At 27.0% G+C, this 19,590-nt stretch overlaps 6 protein-coding genes across 6 annotated transcripts; 3 read left to right on the plus strand and 3 right to left on the minus strand.

Annotated features, from left to right (window-relative positions):
* LOC129605991 (ribonuclease P protein subunit p20-like) lies at nt 1-663 on the plus strand. The gene is made up of 2 exons (XM_055516033.1): nt 1-47; nt 186-663. The coding sequence occupies exons 1-2, from the start codon at nt 1-3 to the stop codon at nt 661-663; spliced, it is 525 nt and encodes a 174-aa protein (XP_055372008.1).
* A 51-nt stretch (nt 664-714) lies between these two features.
* LOC129605935 (transmembrane protein 203-like) lies at nt 715-1,157 on the plus strand. Its single transcript, XM_055515963.1, has one exon. It carries the CDS (start codon nt 715-717, stop codon nt 1,132-1,134), a length of 420 nt encoding a protein of 139 aa, XP_055371938.1. The 3' UTR covers nt 1,135-1,157.
* Nucleotides 1,158-1,242: 85 nt separating this feature from the next.
* On the minus strand, nt 1,243-2,141 carry LOC129605992 (elongation factor Ts, mitochondrial-like). Its single transcript, XM_055516035.1, has one exon. The coding sequence runs from the start codon at nt 2,137-2,139 to the stop codon at nt 1,243-1,245; it is 897 nt and encodes a 298-aa protein (XP_055372010.1). The 5' UTR covers nt 2,140-2,141.
* A 299-nt stretch (nt 2,142-2,440) lies between these two features.
* LOC129605993 (polycomb protein Su(z)12) lies at nt 2,441-5,508 on the plus strand (the record flags this gene model as incomplete). Its single annotated transcript, XM_055516036.1, has 7 exons — nt 2,441-2,612; nt 3,139-3,185; nt 3,244-3,528; nt 3,626-3,815; nt 3,903-4,779; nt 4,838-5,195; nt 5,344-5,508. Coding segments are annotated over exons 1-7 (2,013 nt in total), but the record flags the coding sequence as incomplete, so codon positions are not given.
* A 4,571-nt stretch (nt 5,509-10,079) lies between these two features.
* On the minus strand, nt 10,080-10,687 carry LOC129605930 (deoxycytidylate deaminase-like). Its single transcript, XM_055515959.1, has one exon. It carries the CDS (start codon nt 10,685-10,687, stop codon nt 10,082-10,084), a length of 606 nt encoding a protein of 201 aa, XP_055371934.1. The 3' UTR covers nt 10,080-10,081.
* A 2,562-nt stretch (nt 10,688-13,249) lies between these two features.
* LOC129605929 (serine/threonine-protein kinase 10-like) lies at nt 13,250-17,910 on the minus strand. The gene has a single exon (XM_055515958.1). It carries the CDS (start codon nt 17,801-17,803, stop codon nt 13,727-13,729), a length of 4,077 nt encoding a protein of 1,358 aa, XP_055371933.1. The 5' UTR covers nt 17,804-17,910; the 3' UTR covers nt 13,250-13,726.
* Between the last annotated feature and the right edge of the window lie 1,680 nt (nt 17,911-19,590).

Here is a 19,590-nt window from a genome sequence, read left to right on the forward strand (position 1 = left end):
ATGGAAGCTAGGTGGATTGTCAAAACTCCTTCCATGTTTTTATACTTGTATGTCACTCAAAAGTCAGGAGCTGTTTAACTTTCATAGACAGTCATTGTACGTACAATTTTCAATTTAATTAACAGATTTTAAAAATAATTACATATTTGACAAATTCAATATTTGAAATAATAATATTTAATTAGAAATCTAGTTGAACCACAATATTCAACGAATGATTTTGATTCAAACGAGATGAATAAATTAGAAAATGGAAAATCAGATGTGAAGAAAGATTTGAAAAAACAAAATATAAAAAAGAGGTCTGGAAAACCAATTGAAGCATATGGGAACCAGCAAAAGAATCATATTTATGTAAACAGTAAAACTAATTTAAAAGCTAACATCAAACAGTGCGAAAACTTGATAAACTCCGGTTGTAGTGAAGTATTTCTTCATGCGCTTGGGAAAGCTATACCAAAACTTGCAAATTTAGCTTTACGACTTGTAAATAATTCGAATGGAGCACTGACATATGAAGCTAATACTTCAACAGTAACATTAATTGATGAGCATCATCCATTAAACGATGATGATGAACTAACTCTTGCAAAACGATTGAATTCATGCCTTCACATAAAAATATCAACAAATGTTGACATAAATATTGATAACAATATATAGAAGGGATTAAAAAAGGAGCTGAATTAAATTTTGTAAAAAACTATATTCAACATGTTTAAATTATCAGAATTGGTAAAATGGTTAGGACTGACAGAATTTGAAATACTGACAAACTTGACTGGTTTATTAGTCTTTACTGTTTTGTTGTCTTTAAAAATTGAAGCTGAGCAAAAATTTTCATTAGATTGGTTAAGTGTTTTTAGCCCGTTATTTTGTAGTGACATATGTAATTCATATTTTTGTATTATAGTAGGTATAAGAATGTATGCAGATAATGAAAACAGAAGAAAGTCACTGCATCGTCTAATGTGGAGCACGTATTTTTTAGTTTTAACTGGAATTTTCAAATATTTACTATGTTTAAAGTTATCTGGCCAAACTGCTTTAGAATATAGCGAGGTTTTCTCACCAATATTTGTATTATTGCAATTAATAGCCGTTCGAGCTTGTCAGCTTCCTAACACAAATTAGAGAATTAAATAAAGTTAGAATAAGTTTGGAAAATTTTTTTTATTTCTAATTAGCTAATTTTAAGTATTCCAAAAACAAAGAGCTTGAAAAAAAATTTGAGTACGATAGTTAATTTTCTTCAGAAAAGCATTTCATATTTTCACCACACTCATATCTTTGATAATCAATTATCTCTACATTATTTTCCTTCAAGAAATCATTTACTAAGTAATTTGGGTCCAAAAGATATTCTTGAAATATTAAACATGTTTCATTGTCTTTGTTTTCTAATGGTTTATCTTTATCTATATTCCCAATTTTGACTGGGCTCATACCAACAATATGTTGACAAATATTTTTTTGCAATTCTTTGTCATCCTTTTCCGTTCTAAAAGCAACTAAAGTCCCATATTTACCAAAACTTATATCTGATTGTTCATTAATATTAGAAGGTGGATGTGTGTAAGCGTACAATTTCAAATCATTATTAGTTTTAAAGCAAATTGCTCTTTTGAGTGTGGCATTTTCCCCAACAGTTCCTATTAAAAGAGCCAAATGATCAGATAAAGTTTTTCCGTCGTTTGCTTTCAGATGTTTTAGAGCATCTGTTTCAAAACCAAGTTTCCAAAGGTCTCCATCGAAATCAGTCTTGCTTGTGTATTGAGCGCATAATTTGGTTGCAAATTCAACAAATTTTCTAAATTGTTCATTTCTTGCAACAAAATCAGTTTCACAATTAATTTCAACCATAGCTCCAATATTATTTTTGACTAATACTCCAACTAATCCTTGTGTTGTACTTCTGTTTTCTAATTTTGTGGCTTTAGACCACCCCATGGATTGAGCTTGTTTATTCAACCATTCTTCCGCTTTGCTAACATCGTTGCCATTCAACTCCAATGCCTTTTTACAATTTGCAAATGTGTAACCAGTTCTCTTTCGAAGTTCGGCTAAACCACTTTTGTTTGCATTATAGAAAACTAATGAATTGTGGAAATATCGTGAGGATTGTTTAAAAAATATCATCATCAAAATTTTACTAGGGTTTTCGATTTTTTAATATATTGTATTAATTCTGGAACTTCAAAATAGTGCCGGAATCCAAACAAAACAAAAAAGCAAGAAAAATTATATATGCCTACTTTATTTGTCAGTGTCAAGTGTTCAACTAAGAATTTGTTTCATTAAAATGCAACGACAACACTTGCATGCAAAATTTTGATAATGAAACAAAATTGCACCATTTTTGTTTCGTTGATGTTGGTGTGACTGACAACAAAGAAAGAAGGCGAAAGAATAAACTACATTGTCTATAAAATTAACATTATTTTTTTTAATTAATAATTTTCACGGATTTAAAAGTGTTATTTTTGTATTTTATTACTTATTAAAAAATAGCTACACAAAAATGGCACCAAAAAAGCGTGAAAAAGAGCCGGAGAGTTCTACTTCAAGAATGGTACTATTCGATAACGAGTTGTTTTTGCAAGCTTTTGAAAGTGAGTAGTTAGAATTAAAAATTAGAAAAAAAGGAATAAATAAATTTAGTATATACTTAACTATACTAAAAATTAATACAATCTATGGGAAAATTTCAATAATACGTAAAGAGTAATTTAAAAATAGTTTTTTTAGGAATAGTACATAACCTATATTGTTTTTTCTTTTGTCGGGGAGAAGCTTTCATTTCTGCAATCTGCAAAGAAATATCTGATTTTGATGTTTCAATTAAGGCGATAATAGCAGCCAATACTATCTTACAATACGCGGTTGTTTTGATTTGTTGCTTTTTTTAATGAAATGATGTTAAAAAAAAGGCGCGAGTTTCAAAAATAATAAAAATAAACAAATAATATTTTGACAACAATATTTGAGTAATGGTGATAAATGAAATTGGATTGTATTCGGGTTAAAGATCAATTTAAATTTAAAATACTTATATAAAATCGGATAGCCGTGTATCCAATTTTATATTTATTTTTGAAACAGTAATTTTTAAACAAATTTTCAATTTTATTTTTTCAGAACCCACACAAATTTATCGATATATTGCAAATAGACATGCTATAAATGTAAGTAGAATGCTACTGAGTTCACAAATCAATATTCACATAAACTGTTTTATTTTAGCCCTTATATTTAAATCGTAACCTAACTTACATGAAACACCGAATGTCAAGGACAAATCAGAGAAGATCAACTTTTAAAATAGAGTCTCTTCTTGACCTAAAATTAAATAAAATGAGAATGGAAAAAGCGAATGTTTTTGGAGATTCTATTACCTTGAAGTTCTTAGGATTTTATGACAATGAGGAAGAGTGGAAGAAAAATGATATTGTTCGAGTAGAAATTTTCCTTTTAAAAATATCTAGAAAAAAGCGTAAAGATTTTTCGTCTGATATTGATCAAATTCCGGTAAGTTATAAATTTTCTCGAAAAGGAGTATTATAAAAGATTATTTTAACTGTTCAAAATATTTTTGACAAAAATTCAATGTTATTTTACATATAAGATGGGTATGGTTGATGTTTGCGTTAATCCTAATGAAGATGAAAATTTGACAGAAAATCGAAATTTAGAAATAAATATTCCAACAGAAAGTTTCATGCCTCTTAATAACAATAATCAAAACGTTTCATACGGCATATTTTTTAAAGTAGAAACTCTAAAATTAGCAACTGAATTGGATGAAAATCAAGATGGTAATATAAAAATTTAGTTTTACTGTTTGTTTTTTTAATATATATACATGAAACTTCATGTATATTTAAAATTTTTGTATAAAATAGATAGAAACACAAAGCGACTCAAACCCAACACAAAATTTTTTGGTGCTGATTTATCCATATTTGATAAGCAAAATCGCTGTATTTTAGCAAGTGGTAAATATGATTTAGCACTTCATGAGATAAGATATGCCTCAAAAAGTTCCCCAAAAAAATACATTAATTGGGAAACTATACCATCTGAATTTAGTATATTAAGCGATCCTTCATTTGATATTTTTAAACAGCCAACTTTACAATTTTATATGAGTTGGTCGAGTAATCATGAACAAAAGGTTGAAAAGTCACACATAAATGGATATTGTGATCATGATGAAAGTAAGATAATTCGGAACCATAATAATAATTCTATAGCTACAGTACAAAATGCAAATACTCTAGCTGGAGGGATCGTAGAAACGTCAGATAGTGTTACTAGCCCAGCAGCCGGATTAAATGGAGAATTAAAGGAAAGTAATTCTGGAGAAAGTGTTCAAATATACTACAATTTCATGTATAATAATAATTCAAGACAACAAAGTGATTATGCTTCAACTGCTGATTGCCCTTGGTGCAGAATCAAATGCAGAAAATTATACGCTTTGTTGAAACATTTAAAGTTATGTCATCCTCGATTTAATTTCACATACGTGCCTATAAATAATACGGCTAGAATTGATGTTACAATTAATGATATGTACGATGGTTCGAATGCTGGTTCTCCTTATAATGTTCCTGGTCCATCAGAAAACTCGTACCAAACAAATACAAGACGTCGCACAGTAGTAACAAATTTATTGGTGTGTAGACCCAGAAGACAGAAAGCAAATTTAAGCGAATTCTTAGAACTAGACGAAAATGAAATTAATAATCAAAGATCTTATATAACTGGTCATAATAGGTATTTATAAAAAAAAAACGTTATTTAATTTCATTAATATTTTTGTAACTTTAATTAGACTGTACCATCATGCCGAAACATGTTTACCTATACAACCCCAAGAACTAGAATATGATTCCGAAGGAGAATCAGATCCATTATGGCTTCGCCAAAAAACAATGCAAATGATCGATGAATTTAGCGATGTCAATGAAGGTGAAAAGGAACTTATGAAGATGTGGAACTTACATGTGATGCGTCATGGTTATGTTGGTGATTGTCAGCTTTCAATAGCCTGTGATATGTTTTTGGAATCAAAAGGAAAAGAAATAATTCGAAAAAATTTGTTTCGCAATTTTTTATTACATTTGACGTCATTATTTGACTATGGATTAATTTCACCAGAATGTGTCCATAAATGTATTCAAAAATTACAGGTATAAAATGTATTTATAAAAATATATACCTATATACATATATAAGTGTTTTATGCTTATGAGTATATAAGTATGTATTTATGTTTATGAGTATATGTATGTTAAAATATAGGATTTAATATTATAAAAAAAAAATTAAATTTTTTAGAGTATGTTAAGTACAGATAAAGAAGGAAGACAAATTTTATCAGAATCCCACGAGCGACAGCTTGATTATTGGTTGAAGGAGGGATGCTTCAAAGAACAAAAGGAAAAGAGAAGTTCGATTAAGTTAGAATCTAAAGGTTTAAGTAGTTTAACAAATATTATAACAAAAACAACTCCAAAAAGTGAAAGTAGTAAGAAATTTGCTATAAATAAAAGCGGAATCGATCCTTCGGAATTTAATCCAGATGATAATTTGGAATCAGAAAAGCAAACTGTCAAAAAATTTTCAAGTCCAAAGAAAAATACACCTAACCTATCACTCCAACCAAATAATTTATTTAATAAGACAGGAAGTAAAAGGAGATTTTCAACAAAAGGTATTAACAAATTTTTTTTTGATTAAAAATTTATGCTTGAAATGCAAATGAATTTAAACTAGAAGTAGAGTAAAAATCTATTTTAATTTAAAAAGATCTATTGTAATTTAAGATATTGTATTGAACAATACCATTAGAAATATCATTAAAGGATAGTACAAATGATAAAAAGAAAAAAATTTTAAATATTTATGGATAATCTACCGTATTTGTTAAAAAGAATTGGTTTATATGAAAATGTTAAAAATGTATACTAGAAAATAATGTATAAAATGAAAATTTAAAAAAATCGTATATTTGTATAAAATCAGAAAAATTATTTTATGAACAAATTAAAATTAGCATTATTATAACCTTCTACAATTGTACAAACATACAGTATTTTTGTACAATTAACACTAATTCGTAAAAAAATCATCATAAAAACCTATTTATTTAATTTCCTTCTTTTTAAGTTTTTAAATCATTTCTCCAAATTTAGTTAAAATTGAAAAAAATATTAAAATTTCTTTAATATTTAAGTACTTTTATATTTTTTTTTTCTGCTATCTTTTATACTGTAATTTTATATTTTATATGTTAATATTTTTTGGAATTAATTATCAGTATTAATACGTATATAACACTTATATAACTCATATTAAACATAATTAAATTTAAAGAAATTTAAAATTTTGTAAAAAGCTGACAAAAAACAAATAATAACAACTTAAGACATTTTCATCATCTCATACTATTTTAAATGTTTAAGATTATTTTTTTTAATTTAATGTTTTATTTTTCTAATAATTTTTGATATTATTTTCTGTTTTTAAAATATTTTTTTTTACCATTACTTTTCATTACAAAATCATATTTACATTTTACAGATTGTATATCACCACAAAGACGACGTAGTGCTGCGGAAATTTCTGTAACAAATGCTAAAAAAATTAACACTAGAAGGCAATCAATTGCTGTTTTAAACATCACGAAAAACAGTCCCAGTAAAATCAAAATGAGAAAACGTTTATAAGACATAAAATTGTTTTTTTCTTTTTTTTGTTTGTTTTTTTTTAATATGGAAAAGAAAATAAAAATTCTGAGAAGTAATTTTTTTTATAAATAATTTTTGAATATAAATAAAATACAAAATTGTTGATATAGTCTAGAAATACATACGTTCAATATATTATATACAAAACGTTTTCGCTAATTTTCATCCAAAATTTAGCTTTTATTTTTAAGTATTTTTTTTCACCTAGTATATTAATTATCCTAATCAATTAGTTTAATTTTGACGACTTTTAATTTTAATAAATCGTTATATTTAATATTATTTTCCATTCGTTTATTGTGGTGTCACTCACATAAAATAAAAAATAAATTCAAGTGATTAAAAATTTTTTTGTTTAGATATTAATTTAGTAAAGAAATATGCAAAAGAAAAAATAAAAAGCTTGAATTAAATTTATTTTTCGGCACAAATTCTCTTAAAATTTCTAGCCTGTTTTTGTGTAAAAAAAAATTATTCCGAAAAGTATGAAAAGTTTATTTTTAGATAATTTGAAAATTTCAATTTAAATAAATATTTTTAAAAATTCGTTAATTGAATATAGTGATAATTTGACGTGACCGACAAATTTTCAAATAAAGCAAAATCTTTAAAAATACAATTGTTTTTTGTACATGAAATTTTTAATTTTAATACATGAATTGAACTTATAATAAAAAATAAAATTTAAAATAATTTATTGAATTTGTTGAACTTTTTTTTAAATGTTTAAAAGAAAAGAAAAAATAAATTTATCATTAATTTTTTTTATTACAAACAAAAATGAGTTGTGTTATTTTTTTTACTTTCTGTTTTTAAATGCAATTATTTGAATTCTGTATTTTGAATATTTTAGAAAATTTTATGAAAACAAGTTATAATAATAAAATAATTCTGAAGGACTTCAATATAAATTACAATTAATTACTTTCAATTTAATTTATAAATTTATTACATGAAAAGATAAGAACATTAAGTAAATATGTGTAAGGATTATAAATTTTGTAATTTCTATTTTAACTTAAGATTAAAGTAATTGATAATAAATTGTATTCAACTTGAAAATGGTGGTACTTGAAAATAATGAAAATATGTAATAACTTAAAGCTATTGGTTATACATATGTTTGAATATGTACATAAACTATTAATTATTATTAATTTAATGAACGTTTAAATATTGATGAAAGAATTTTTTTGCATTTAGTCTTATTGAATATTCATTTAAGAAAAATATATAAAACCTTTTAAAAAAATTATAATAAAATGTAATAATTTCGAAATAATATAGTGATAATTCTTTTATGTACTTTCGCACATTTGTAAATTAATAATTTGAATATTATATAGAACAATGAAAAATTATTAATGAAAGTTTTAAGAGAAATACTCTGTAAAACAATTATTTTAAGAAATTTCATCGTTTTTATCATCGAAAAAAAATATTGATAATAAATTTAACATCTAATTTTGAAAGACCAATAATTTTATTCAAACCATTTATTTTCTAGTTTTAAAATTTAGTTTGAAATTAATAAAATACTGGTTATTTGATACCTTTTCTAGGTATTTAAAATGATCCGCTTGATCTTCTACAAGTTTTTGTAAAAAATATATTTTTAAAAATAGAACGAAAATTCAAAACTAATTAAGATAAGTACATAACTAATTAAAAATAATTTGGAATACTAAATTTGACAAAAAAAAAATTAACAAAGTTCAAATTCAACAAAAAAATTTCTTTTTAAAATGCTTTCTCCTTTTGCTATCAAAATAAAAAATCACTGCCCTAGAAGAAAGAAAATTGAAAAATTTATTATTATTGTATAAGGGTTGAAGCAATTTATTACAAAAGAGAAATTGAATATAATAAATATTTTATAATATAAAATTTGTAATAATGTAACTACAAATAATTAAAAAAATCCATATACATGAAAATATATATATATGAAAGAATATATATGTACAGATATACATTTATTTATACATGCATATTTAGATACATTAGGTTAAGATATCAAAGAAAAAAAAGTAGAATGAATTATTTTTGTTTATGTAAATTACCGACTAATAAATTTAAAATTTTAATAATAAAATACAATAATATTCGAAATTAATATTTTTTGTTTGTGAAAATGGTTTAAGAGGTTTCTTTTTATTTTAGAATTAATTTATTCATTTTTTCATTTGAAAATACTATTTGCCAAAGGTGAATTCTCATTTGAAAATATTTGTTCAAGTAAAGGAAAGACGATTAAAGATTTTTGGAATTCATACTGATTACTTTGAAAGTGTAAGAATGTATTCGATTCTTTGATGTAAAAACAACAAGCTTAACACAAACATTTTTTCTATGAGATCAAAGATTTGTTTCGTATTTCAAGGAACTATTTTCCTAAAAAAATAATAATCTAGTGTAAACTTTCAGAATAAATTAAAAATTCGAGGTAATTTTTAATTTGGTCCATTTGTAATACCATAGATTTTTATTTCTGACTTGTGATATTATCAAATTATATTGCACTATATTGAGCACCCATAATTGAGCAGGTTTTTTTGAAAGTGGTACAGATAAGTCCATTTTTTCATATATTGAGATATTTAAGGTTTTGCATTTGAATCAATTTAAAAATGTTGACCATAATAACATATTTGTTTTGTTTTATGTTTAAGCAGAACTATTGAAATTGTGATTATAACTTTGGAGATAAGGTGTCACATCAAAATCACTATTAACTTAGTCTTTTTAAAAAGTGGACTTATACCACTTTCAAAAAAACCAGCTCAATTATTTGTTTTAACTTTAAAGAAACGACAGAGTTAAAGATATATGTGTATACGGTTACATATTTACATTTAATAAGAGTAACAGCATATTGTAAATTTTAGTCAAGCTCATATTTTAATAAGCTTCCATGTTTATCAAACGGAATTTCTAAAATTTCAAATACATACATAAAGTAGGTAGGTAGGTACCTACATTTTTTAGTAAAAATTAGTGGTTATTCTAATTCTGTATATTATATTTCCAAATTTTCTTCAAAATTTGTATGAATTTACAAATTCTTTTAAAATTTTACATTCAATTATATCATACATATCATAATTTTTCTAAATAAAATATGTAAAATTAATTTAAAACACAAAATATTTTACAAATTCGTCATTTACATATACGTACAGTTCATTACATAGATTGGTAAGTACTATTCTACATACTGTAATGTGGTATTATTATTGTTAATACTAAGTATGTAAAATTTACTTACATATATACATACGTACATACATATGTATTTTATTTTAATACACACTGATCAAAAAATTTCAATTTTTATTAAAAAAACATTTATATATAAAAAATGGAATTAAATAAATAAAAGGATAATAAAATATTTCCTTCCCTCTTAAGCATTCTTCGGATTTTTCAATTTTTTGTTGTTTTATGTCAGAATCAAACGAAATACTTTTATTTTTCAAAAAATATTGTCTATATTTTACATTGGCTGCATCAAACATTCTTTTAGCTGCAATGGTATGAGGCTTTTCTGCATCTTTATCAGAAATATATATAATTTCTTTAATACCACCTTGTATAATTAACTTAGCACATTCATTACACGGAAAAAGTGAAACGTACAATCTAGATCCATTAGTATCAGCTGTATTTTTGTTTAATATTGCGTTTACTTCTGCATGAACTACATACATATATTTTTGTTCTAAAAGATCACCTGTTTTTTTCCATGGGAATACATCGTCGCTGCAATTTTTTGGAAAACCATTGTATCCAACACCAATAATCCGATTTTGATTATCTACTATGCATGCTCCTACTTGAGTATTTGGGTCTTTTGAACGTTGTCCTGTTAGTAAAGCTGTTAACATAAAGTATTCTTCCCATTCTAAGTAATTCTTCCTTTTATAAGACATCTAGTTTCTTATGGTTTGGCAAACAAATTTTCTTCGTTCAAAACTAGTCAAATTGACTTGATTTAAAAAAAAGCGCCAGAACAAGTCTGTTGACATGTGCTTGTACGCAACGTACATATATAAAAATTATCCCTACAAACAAATTTTATCATTAAATTAATAAACGAAATAAGAATTCATAGTTGTTCAGATAATCAAATTTTTTTAAATCCAAAATTATTCATATAATGTCAAAGAAAGCTTGCAAAGCTGTCAAGTTTTTGTATTTTATGAAGCACAAAAAAATTTCTGGTCGGCATAATATTGAGCAATTCTTCAATATAAACACAGCTCTTTGCGTACCTTAATACACACTAAATTGTGGTTACCTTTTTTAAGAGATCTTTTTTGTTTATCACCCATGAAAGTTGTTATTACCTCTAGTTAAATGTCCATTTAACCTACAGAAAATTTTGGTTCAAATGATTTGAAAGGCTATAATGGATAAGATTTTTTAATTAAGAGTGTGGTAAGTACATAAGCTAATTTCGCTACTTTATCCAGTTTTAGATTTTATTAAATCCAGACAGGTGCCTATTTTTAATGGGAATAATAAAATTCCTCTTATTTCTATACGTATCTTTGCTAAAAAGTGTTCCTCTTATTGCTATAAATATTCTTGCGATTTGAAGGTAGTTTCAAAATACCATCATTTAAAATTAAATGACTTTTTAATTAAGTTATTTTAATTTTCTGATAACGTTTAATGTTCAAATTCAATATGTTCTCATGAAGAAGCCTAGCATCTTCTTTAAAACTTATGGATAAGTATAATATAAGTTCTTAAAAAGGCAAAATTTTGGGTAGGCAACTTTTAGTAATATATTTAATCGCAACCAGATGGCGTTTGATAGCTTTCTTTGGTCACTGTGTAAATTGTTTGTTTCACGGCTGACAGTTATATTTGTTGATATTTTTGTTAAGTCAAAGTTTGTTTACAAAATTTTTTTTTCAAATTGACATTTCTTTAATCAAAATATTTACAAATTACATTTTACCTTTTACCAATTACTGAAATTAAAACAATTTAAGATGCATTGTACTGAAAATAAAATATTCTTTATTAATTTTTTTTAATAAATCTTGATTTTCCTTAAGAATATAATGCATCAATGATTGATAGAAATTTTTAAAATATGTAATATGAAATAAATATACATGAGATTGTTTGAAAGATCAACAATAATGTGCAATAAATAGAAATGGATTCCGGAAGAAAAAAAAGTATAAATTTTCAAAAATGAAGGCGTTTGATTTGTAATATCGTTAAAAGAAAATAAATCAATAATTTTTTGGATGAAAAACGCATTTCATCTAAATGTAAAGAAGAGAAACATGCATTTGATAATGCTGCAGAAAAGTTTTTCGATATCAGCTCATAAATTTGATTCTAAAAAAATTCTAATGCAACGGACTTAAGTGTTTGTTTGGATTTTTTTAAACAAGCTATATAAATGTATTAAAATTGATTGTTTACCTTTATATAAATATTGGAAGCATGCTTAAACAAAAGGAAGAAACGAATATGAAATATTTTAATGATAACATTTATTTAGAAAATCATGGAAAAAAATATTTTAAATACTTTAAAATAATAAATGTGTAGGTATGTACTTGGAAATAACAACAAGCAATGAAATTTTTTAAAGAAAATATTAGAAATCTAAACAAGATTTAAAAATAAAAAATTGCTACTAAAAACGTAAAGAAAAAAAACTAGAAAGATATTTTTGTTATCAACAATATGATAAAATTCCTAAAATTTTTAAAAATTTAGTCTCAACTATGTGGCAATTAGTGCGATAACATATACACATAGGTAAACGCATATATGTATTTTACATTTAAAACTACATCTCCCTTCACTTTAGAAGAAAGCATTGGTGAAACATGTTAGATTAGAGCATTCAGGTTATTTCAACCTTAAATTATAGCTATGCGTTTATGTAATGAAAGTACTATTGGTATCGTGTTATTATCAAAAAGAATGCATAATAGTAGCATCTAATGAAGAAGATAAAAGTTTTGTAACTTTTGCATTCAAATTAATAAGCGTAAGAAACTCCAAAACATAGGCAAACAAAAAAAATCACTTTCTTTAAGAAAAATTTTAATGTAAAATGTCATAAATTTAAATCTGATGAACCAAATAGTTATCAAGATAACCATATAAATAAGCAAATACATAGAAAACTACTTATGTTTAAAGGTGTGGCAAAAAATAACATCAGTACAATTAAAATTTGTAAAAATTCAGATATCTTATCCATGTGAATTAGAATTTTGATTCCATAATGTTTGGAAACACTTTAATATATTTATTTCCTATGGCGAGAGTTACTATCACTCAATATTTTCGCATTTCTCGAGTTATAGGGGCAGATATCAAAAACATAAATTAAAAGTTTTGAAATATAATTAAATGTATATTATTTCTTTTTTATGTTTACATAGTTATATATATATATATATTATATAATGATTATTATATATTATATTATACTAAACTCAAAAGTATAAAAGTATAACTTGAAAAACTTTATTTTTTCATTTTTTTTCAATTTTTTTTTTTTTTGATAAAATAATAAAAATATTAGCTAAGTAGGTCAATTTTAGATATTGCTAATCAAGTACTTAACCATCAAAAATAATAACCTAATGTATATTTTATAATATTAATCCAATATATTAAAGGGACATTTTGGATTTGATAATTGTGACAGGCACTATAGGAGTTTTCACGTTTGCATATAAATTGCTTATCTTACTTTAATTAAGTGATTGAAAAATTTAAACTAAATAAGTGAGCTCCTTTTTTCTTATCATCTTATGTTTTGATTTCTAATTTTCTTCTTAAAATATGTAGATATTTTTTATGAAATTAAAAATAGCCTGTCCTCGAAAATGTTGCTGCATATCCTTATTTTTAAATAAAATTTTAACTGCCTTCATTATAACTGCCTTTGTTGGTTTCTTTAAATCATATTCATACCTATAATATTAGCAATCTGACTTTCCTGTTGTTGACGACCAGTCGTCCATCCCCATGGAAGCAGCCTCATTTAACATTTGCATGTTTTGATTACGTGGCAAAAGTTGTGCTTTCCATTCGCGTAATTCATGTTGCAATCTTTCATCAATTTGACGTAATTTTGCAGTTTCATGATCAACAAGTGCTTTACGCTTTTCATTTTGTAACTGTTCCAATTCTCTAATCGTACTATCTCTGGTTGCTCTTAATTCTTCTAATTGTTTTTGATGTTTGATTTCAATACGCTTTTCTTCTTGCAAGTAACGACGTTTTTCTTGCTCTTGGAATTTTTTTAATTTTTCTCTTTCAGCTTCTGGATCAATGTTTGTTGATATTCTTAATGATTCTCTAAACATCATATCACGGGCTTTCCTTTCTGCTCGTATACGTTTAGGTAAAGCTCTTCTTTCAAGCATTTGTCTCTTTAATAATTCTTCTTCCTTGCGTTGAAGCATTCGTTTTACCTGATCTAATTCTTTTTCATGTCTTGTGATCATTTGATGTCTTTGCATAAAGCACATATCTTTAACATGCCGTTTTGATAACTGATGTCGTTCATGCAAATGCTTTTCCTCCAATTCCCATAGGGTTGCTTCTCTTGTTCGCATAGCTGTTTGCTTTTGTTGTTGGAAATTACGCTCAATTGTACCCAATCTGTCTTGATATTTTTCACCTATACGTCTTAAAAGTAATTCATGCCTTTCTTTTAATGAATCCAAAAATAATCTTTCTTTTTCTTCGTGATCTAATTCCATAGCTGCACGTCTTTTTTTGAATTCATCCTTTCTCTCATCCTTGGGTAATAAATCAATTTCTTGTTTAAGTAGCCGAATTTCTTGTTTTAAATTGTCTCGGAAAAGTTTTAACTCTTGTTCTTGTTCTGCTCTGATACGTTTTGATGAAGCTGTCAGTTCAACCTTCTGTTGTTGTTCTGTTTTCTCTACAAAAGATTTCTGTTGTCTCGTGAGACTTTCCATATCGGTTTCAAAAGTTTTTTCCAATGTCATTCGTTCTTGTTCAAAACGCCGTTCTTGTTGTTCCCTAGCTATTTGTTCTTTTAAAGCTAAATCATTTTGTTGCTTCTTCTCTTGTTTTTGTAACATTTTTATCTCCCTTAGTTCTTGTTTGCGGAATAAATGATCGTCATACAATTTACCATTTTCATCGTCACCATAGATTACTTTACTAGTAGTTGTTGTCATTTGGACACCATCTATTTCGAATTTTCTGGTCCGTTTTCTAGTTTTCTTTCGCAAGTTACGTAGCTGTACCTCTTCTTTTGTTCTTTGTTGTTCTACTACTGTTGGTACTGGAGCTTGTGATTTTGAACGAAGTTCAACGGGTGATTCTTCATAAATTAAATCACGACTATCATGACTTGCTGTCGTTGCCACACTTTCTGCATCACTACGATCAATTTTTATTATACCAGATGATGTAGGTGTATAATGTGATAACACAGAACCACATTCTGAATGAGTTCTGGAATCAAGTGAACCAACTGAACGTTCTGATCTTTCTGGCGAAATTCTTAACTGTTGATCAAATTTGGTAGGAATTTTCCTGTCAATTATTATACCAATTTCAGTGTTGGTTGTTTCAATTGTAGGTCCTTTCAATTCAGATGTTTCAAATTTATTTTCTATTAAGATATGATCATCACTATAAATGCCACTAGTCGAAGATAAGTCGCTATAAGATTCTGTGGATTTAGCATTTGAACTATCTTTGACTCTAATTTCTTGACCTACTGTTACTACAGAAACGTGACTAGTGTCAATTACATCTGGATTACCAATCATGTTGTGATCTCCTGTAATAATAGAAGTGTTGTCATCATCTGCAAAATTATGGCTTACAATCAAAACTTCACTTTCATCTAATTTTTGAGCATGTGGATAATTGATATGTTGATTTGAATCGGGTTTTCTAGTTTCTTCCTCACTAATGACTATCATGCTGGATGTCTTTTTGCCAGTATATTTCGGCGAACTTTCTAAACTATCAATGGACGGATAGTCGTCATCAGTTGAAGATTCATTAATGTAAGTTTTGTTCATTTCATTGGATACAATAATTACTTCATTTCCGGTGCTGATATGTGGTTTTTGCTCTATATCTATTATACGTCTCGAAATTTCATCTTGTAAGACTGGATGATGTGTTGTAACAACAGCTACTTGACTGATATTGGATGATGCATTATTTGGTAAAACTGTGTTTTCTTTATTATCGTCGCTGATTGTAATCATAGCAGTATGTTCAGAAGATTTTGTCGGCGTTGATGACGCTATTGTTAATTTTGTAGTTCCACCAGCAATGGACGTAGGTGTTTCATATGAAATTACACTACCAATTATTTTCAAATCATTTTCAGATGGTGAAGAAACTTTTACGTCATCTAACGACTCAGATTCTAAAAAAGACGGATCGATATTGAAACTCTTTTTACTAGAGTTACTTGGCGATTCAGAAGCATTGACAATCTTAGAATCTGGCGGTTCTGTTGGAGTTTGTGGAGTTGGAATTTTGACTTCTTTTTCAATTTTAACGGGTGAAGTTTTAGAGGACGGTATCAATTCAGTTTGATTTTCATTAGAAGCGACGACGGGCGTAACGGAAGTAGCGATTTGTTTTTTGTGGGCTGGAGCTTGGGCTGGTGGGGCCGGAGCTTTTCCCTTTTCTTTTTTTAATACCTTCTTTTCTTGAGAAGATTTTTCTCCTTCCCTTTTCTTGTCGTTTCTGGCGGATGGATTAATATCTGTAACAATCTCAGTATTAATTGCTTCTTCAGTTACCTGACTTATAGGTGTTGGCGGAGCTAACGATTTTGGAAGTTTTTCAACACCAGATGGGGATGCTGCTTGAGGTGATGGTAATTTAACAGATGCATTTTCTTGAGACGGGTGCTCATCGATTTTGTTAATTGAAAGCGGTGCTGGCATTTTTACGTTGTTTGGTAATTTAGGCAATGATTTTGGCACATCTGCATTTTTATCAATATCTTGACTCTTTAGAGAAGATGAATCATCATCTATATCAACTGCAAATGTTGATTCACGAGATTCCTCATTTTCTTCATCAACTACTTCTTCTTCTACAACTTCTGCCTTGTATTCTAATAATAAATCTTTAACTGGCTTTGGATTTAAATATCCACTTATAAATGGGTGATTTAACAAAATATCTGAAGTAGGTCGTTTTTGTGGTTCTTTTATTAGGGCTTGTGCTAGGAAATCATTAAATTCTTTTGTATATTTTGATGGATGATCTAATTTGGGCGGGTCCGATTTTTGAATTTTTAATAGTACTCGCATTGGTGACATTTCGCTGTTTGGTGGCTCCATTTGAGCTAATTCAATTAATGTTATTCCTAGTGACCAAATATCAACTTTAAAATCATATGGATTGTCTCTAAATGTCTCGCAAAGCACTAATTCTGGAGCCATCCAATACGGTGTACCAATAAATGTGTCGTGTTTTTGCAATGTGTGTTTATTTTTTGCAGATACACCAAAATCAGCTAATTTTACTCCACCTTCCATCGTTAATAGTACATTACCAGCCTTTAGATCTCTGTGTATAACTTTATTTTTGTGTAAAAAACTTAAACCTTCGCACATGTATTTACAAACGTATGCAATTTGCGATTCAATTAATGGCTTTTCTAATTCAACCATAATACTGTCTAAGGCACCACCATCACAATATTCTATCAATATCCACAATTTGTCATCAATTGAAAATGCTTCGTACAATTCCACAATATTTGCGTGTTTAATTTCTGATAAGATGTCAATTTCGACCATATGATCGCTCAAATTTTCTTCGTCTTCCAATGTGCACATTTTAGCTGCAGCTAATCGTCTAGTTTCTTTATGCTGTGCTTTATAAACTTTTCCAAAAGCGCCATCACCCAATTCACCAACTAAATCCCAATATTCTTTAGGATCAGTGTCCATTCGAATGTTATCGTATATACGTTTCTTTTTAGCTTCTCCTCCACCAAAATGAAGGAGTTTCTTCATATTATTTAAAAATGACATTTTCCAATCGTTTTCACTCCTTTATTTTTATTAAATATAATATTACTCAAGGAATTCGAATAGATAATTTTATACATTTGACATTTCTCAAGAAAAAAAATTTATAATCTAATTACTTTTGGATACCTATGAACGTCATACACAATTGTCAAACGATGATAATGTCATAATTAAATTGAGTCTCTTACGTAATGAGTATCTATTTTAATAAGAGTCTCGAATTTAAATAAGCATGCGTTGAGTAGAGCGAAACCTGGTAGAAAAAATTAAAAAACAAGTTTTCCCTTCAAATTAAAAATTCAAAAAATAACGGAAATAATTTTTACTAGAATAAAAATATTACAAATATTTAATGTAAGTATGTATATACATAAAATTTCCTTTTTTGTTATCTAAAATTCATGTTCAATAGCAGACACAGAATTTTCTGTAATACATTCTAAAATAACATGCACTTTCAATTTAAAAAAGAAAAGCAATCGTATCATTGGATTGCTAGTCGTTTTTATATTTGTATGTATTTTTCCTTATTTTATTATTATATATACATTCGTAGAGGAATACTAAAATTTATTACTTCACTAATTTAATTCAAAAACTCCATTGACGAGACAAAATAATATTAGTCATCTTATTAAGAAACAATAAGCAAAGCTCGCCATTACAATTGTCAATTAATACACTTACTTTTTTTGACAAATTGTAATAATTTCAACAATATGTATACAACATATATTTTGAATTTGTAACTCAGTTATTTTTTAATCAACTTATTCTAAAATATTATGGCATTTGGTTTTGTATTTTTTTATACTAAGTGTAGCGTTTTCGGCTTAATGAAAGAACGGAATCAAAAATCAGCTGATTGTCAATAATTAAAATTGAACTTAGTTTTTAATTTTTAGCCTGTGAAGAGACCTGTAAATTATAAAAATGAACGTTGGCGGACAACGCACCAAAATACCAGGTTATGGTGTTTAACAGTCACTTTCTACAAAAACACTATTCAGCCCACTAAAATCAAATTGTTGAATGGAATTTTTGTGGTAAGTGACCGTCAGTCTTCCAAGTAAATTTATATACATATGTAAACAAAATTTTGTATGTAATTATTTTTCAAAATAATTACATACAATTATCATGACAACAAAATTTGGTTACCATGACATCGGAATTGTAATAATAGATTTACTGTACTTACCACAAAAATACCATTCAGCAATTTGATTTAAGTAGATTGAATGGTGTTTCTGTGGGAAGTGACTGTCAAGTACTTGGAGACGTTGACAAGCACTTCCCATACAAACGTCATTTAGCCATTTGATTTTATTTGGCTGAATGGTGCTCTTGTAAAAAAGTCAATCGCCATAATGCTTTCACACTTTATATACACTCACAGAAATAAAAAAAATATTACATTCTAAACTTTAATTTGACCTTTGGTTGACTTTGATAATTTCATTGGTTTAAGTGATTGACTGTTACTTCTTGCAGAAACCCCATTTAGCCAAATAAAATCAAATGGCTAAATGGCGTCTTCCTATGGGAAGTGACACAATCATTATGTGGAATAGCCTAACCGTTATAAAAGCCATTTAAACTCCCCAAAAGGAATGCTGCTTGTGCTCAGGTTTACATACATATACTTAGATTTTTATATTTATGCATACATACATAGATACGATTGATTGGTATTTGCAGTTAATAGTATAAAAAGAAAAAGTGAACTCAAGCAGATTCTAAGTTAGCTTCTGAACTTCTAAGTTAGCAGATGCAGCAAAAATTTT

Source organism: Condylostylus longicornis, unplaced genomic scaffold, assembly GCF_029603195.1.
Source record: "Condylostylus longicornis isolate FDR11 unplaced genomic scaffold, ASM2960319v2 ptg000016l, whole genome shotgun sequence".
NCBI classification, from domain to species: Eukaryota; Metazoa; Arthropoda; class Insecta; order Diptera; family Dolichopodidae; genus Condylostylus; species Condylostylus longicornis.

Bases quoted from the DNA above. Each gene is read 5' to 3' on its own strand.
- LOC129605991 (XM_055516033.1), top strand. From the start codon at position 1: ATGGAAGCTAGGTGGATTGTCAAAACTCCTTCCATGTTTTTATACTT. The intron at 48-185 runs GTATGTCACTCA...ATATTTAATTAG, and splicing joins CCTTCCATGTTTTTATACTT to AAATCTAGTTGAACCACAAT.
- LOC129605935 (XM_055515963.1), top strand. From the start codon at position 715: ATGTTTAAATTATCAGAATTGGTAAAATGGTTAGGACTGACAGAATTT.
- LOC129605992 (XM_055516035.1), bottom strand. From the start codon at position 2,139: ATGATATTTTTTAAACAATCCTCACGATATTTCCACAATTCATTAGTT.
- LOC129605930 (XM_055515959.1), bottom strand. From the start codon at position 10,687: ATGTCTTATAAAAGGAAGAATTACTTAGAATGGGAAGAATACTTTATG.
- LOC129605929 (XM_055515958.1), bottom strand. From the start codon at position 17,803: ATGTCATTTTTAAATAATATGAAGAAACTCCTTCATTTTGGTGGAGGA.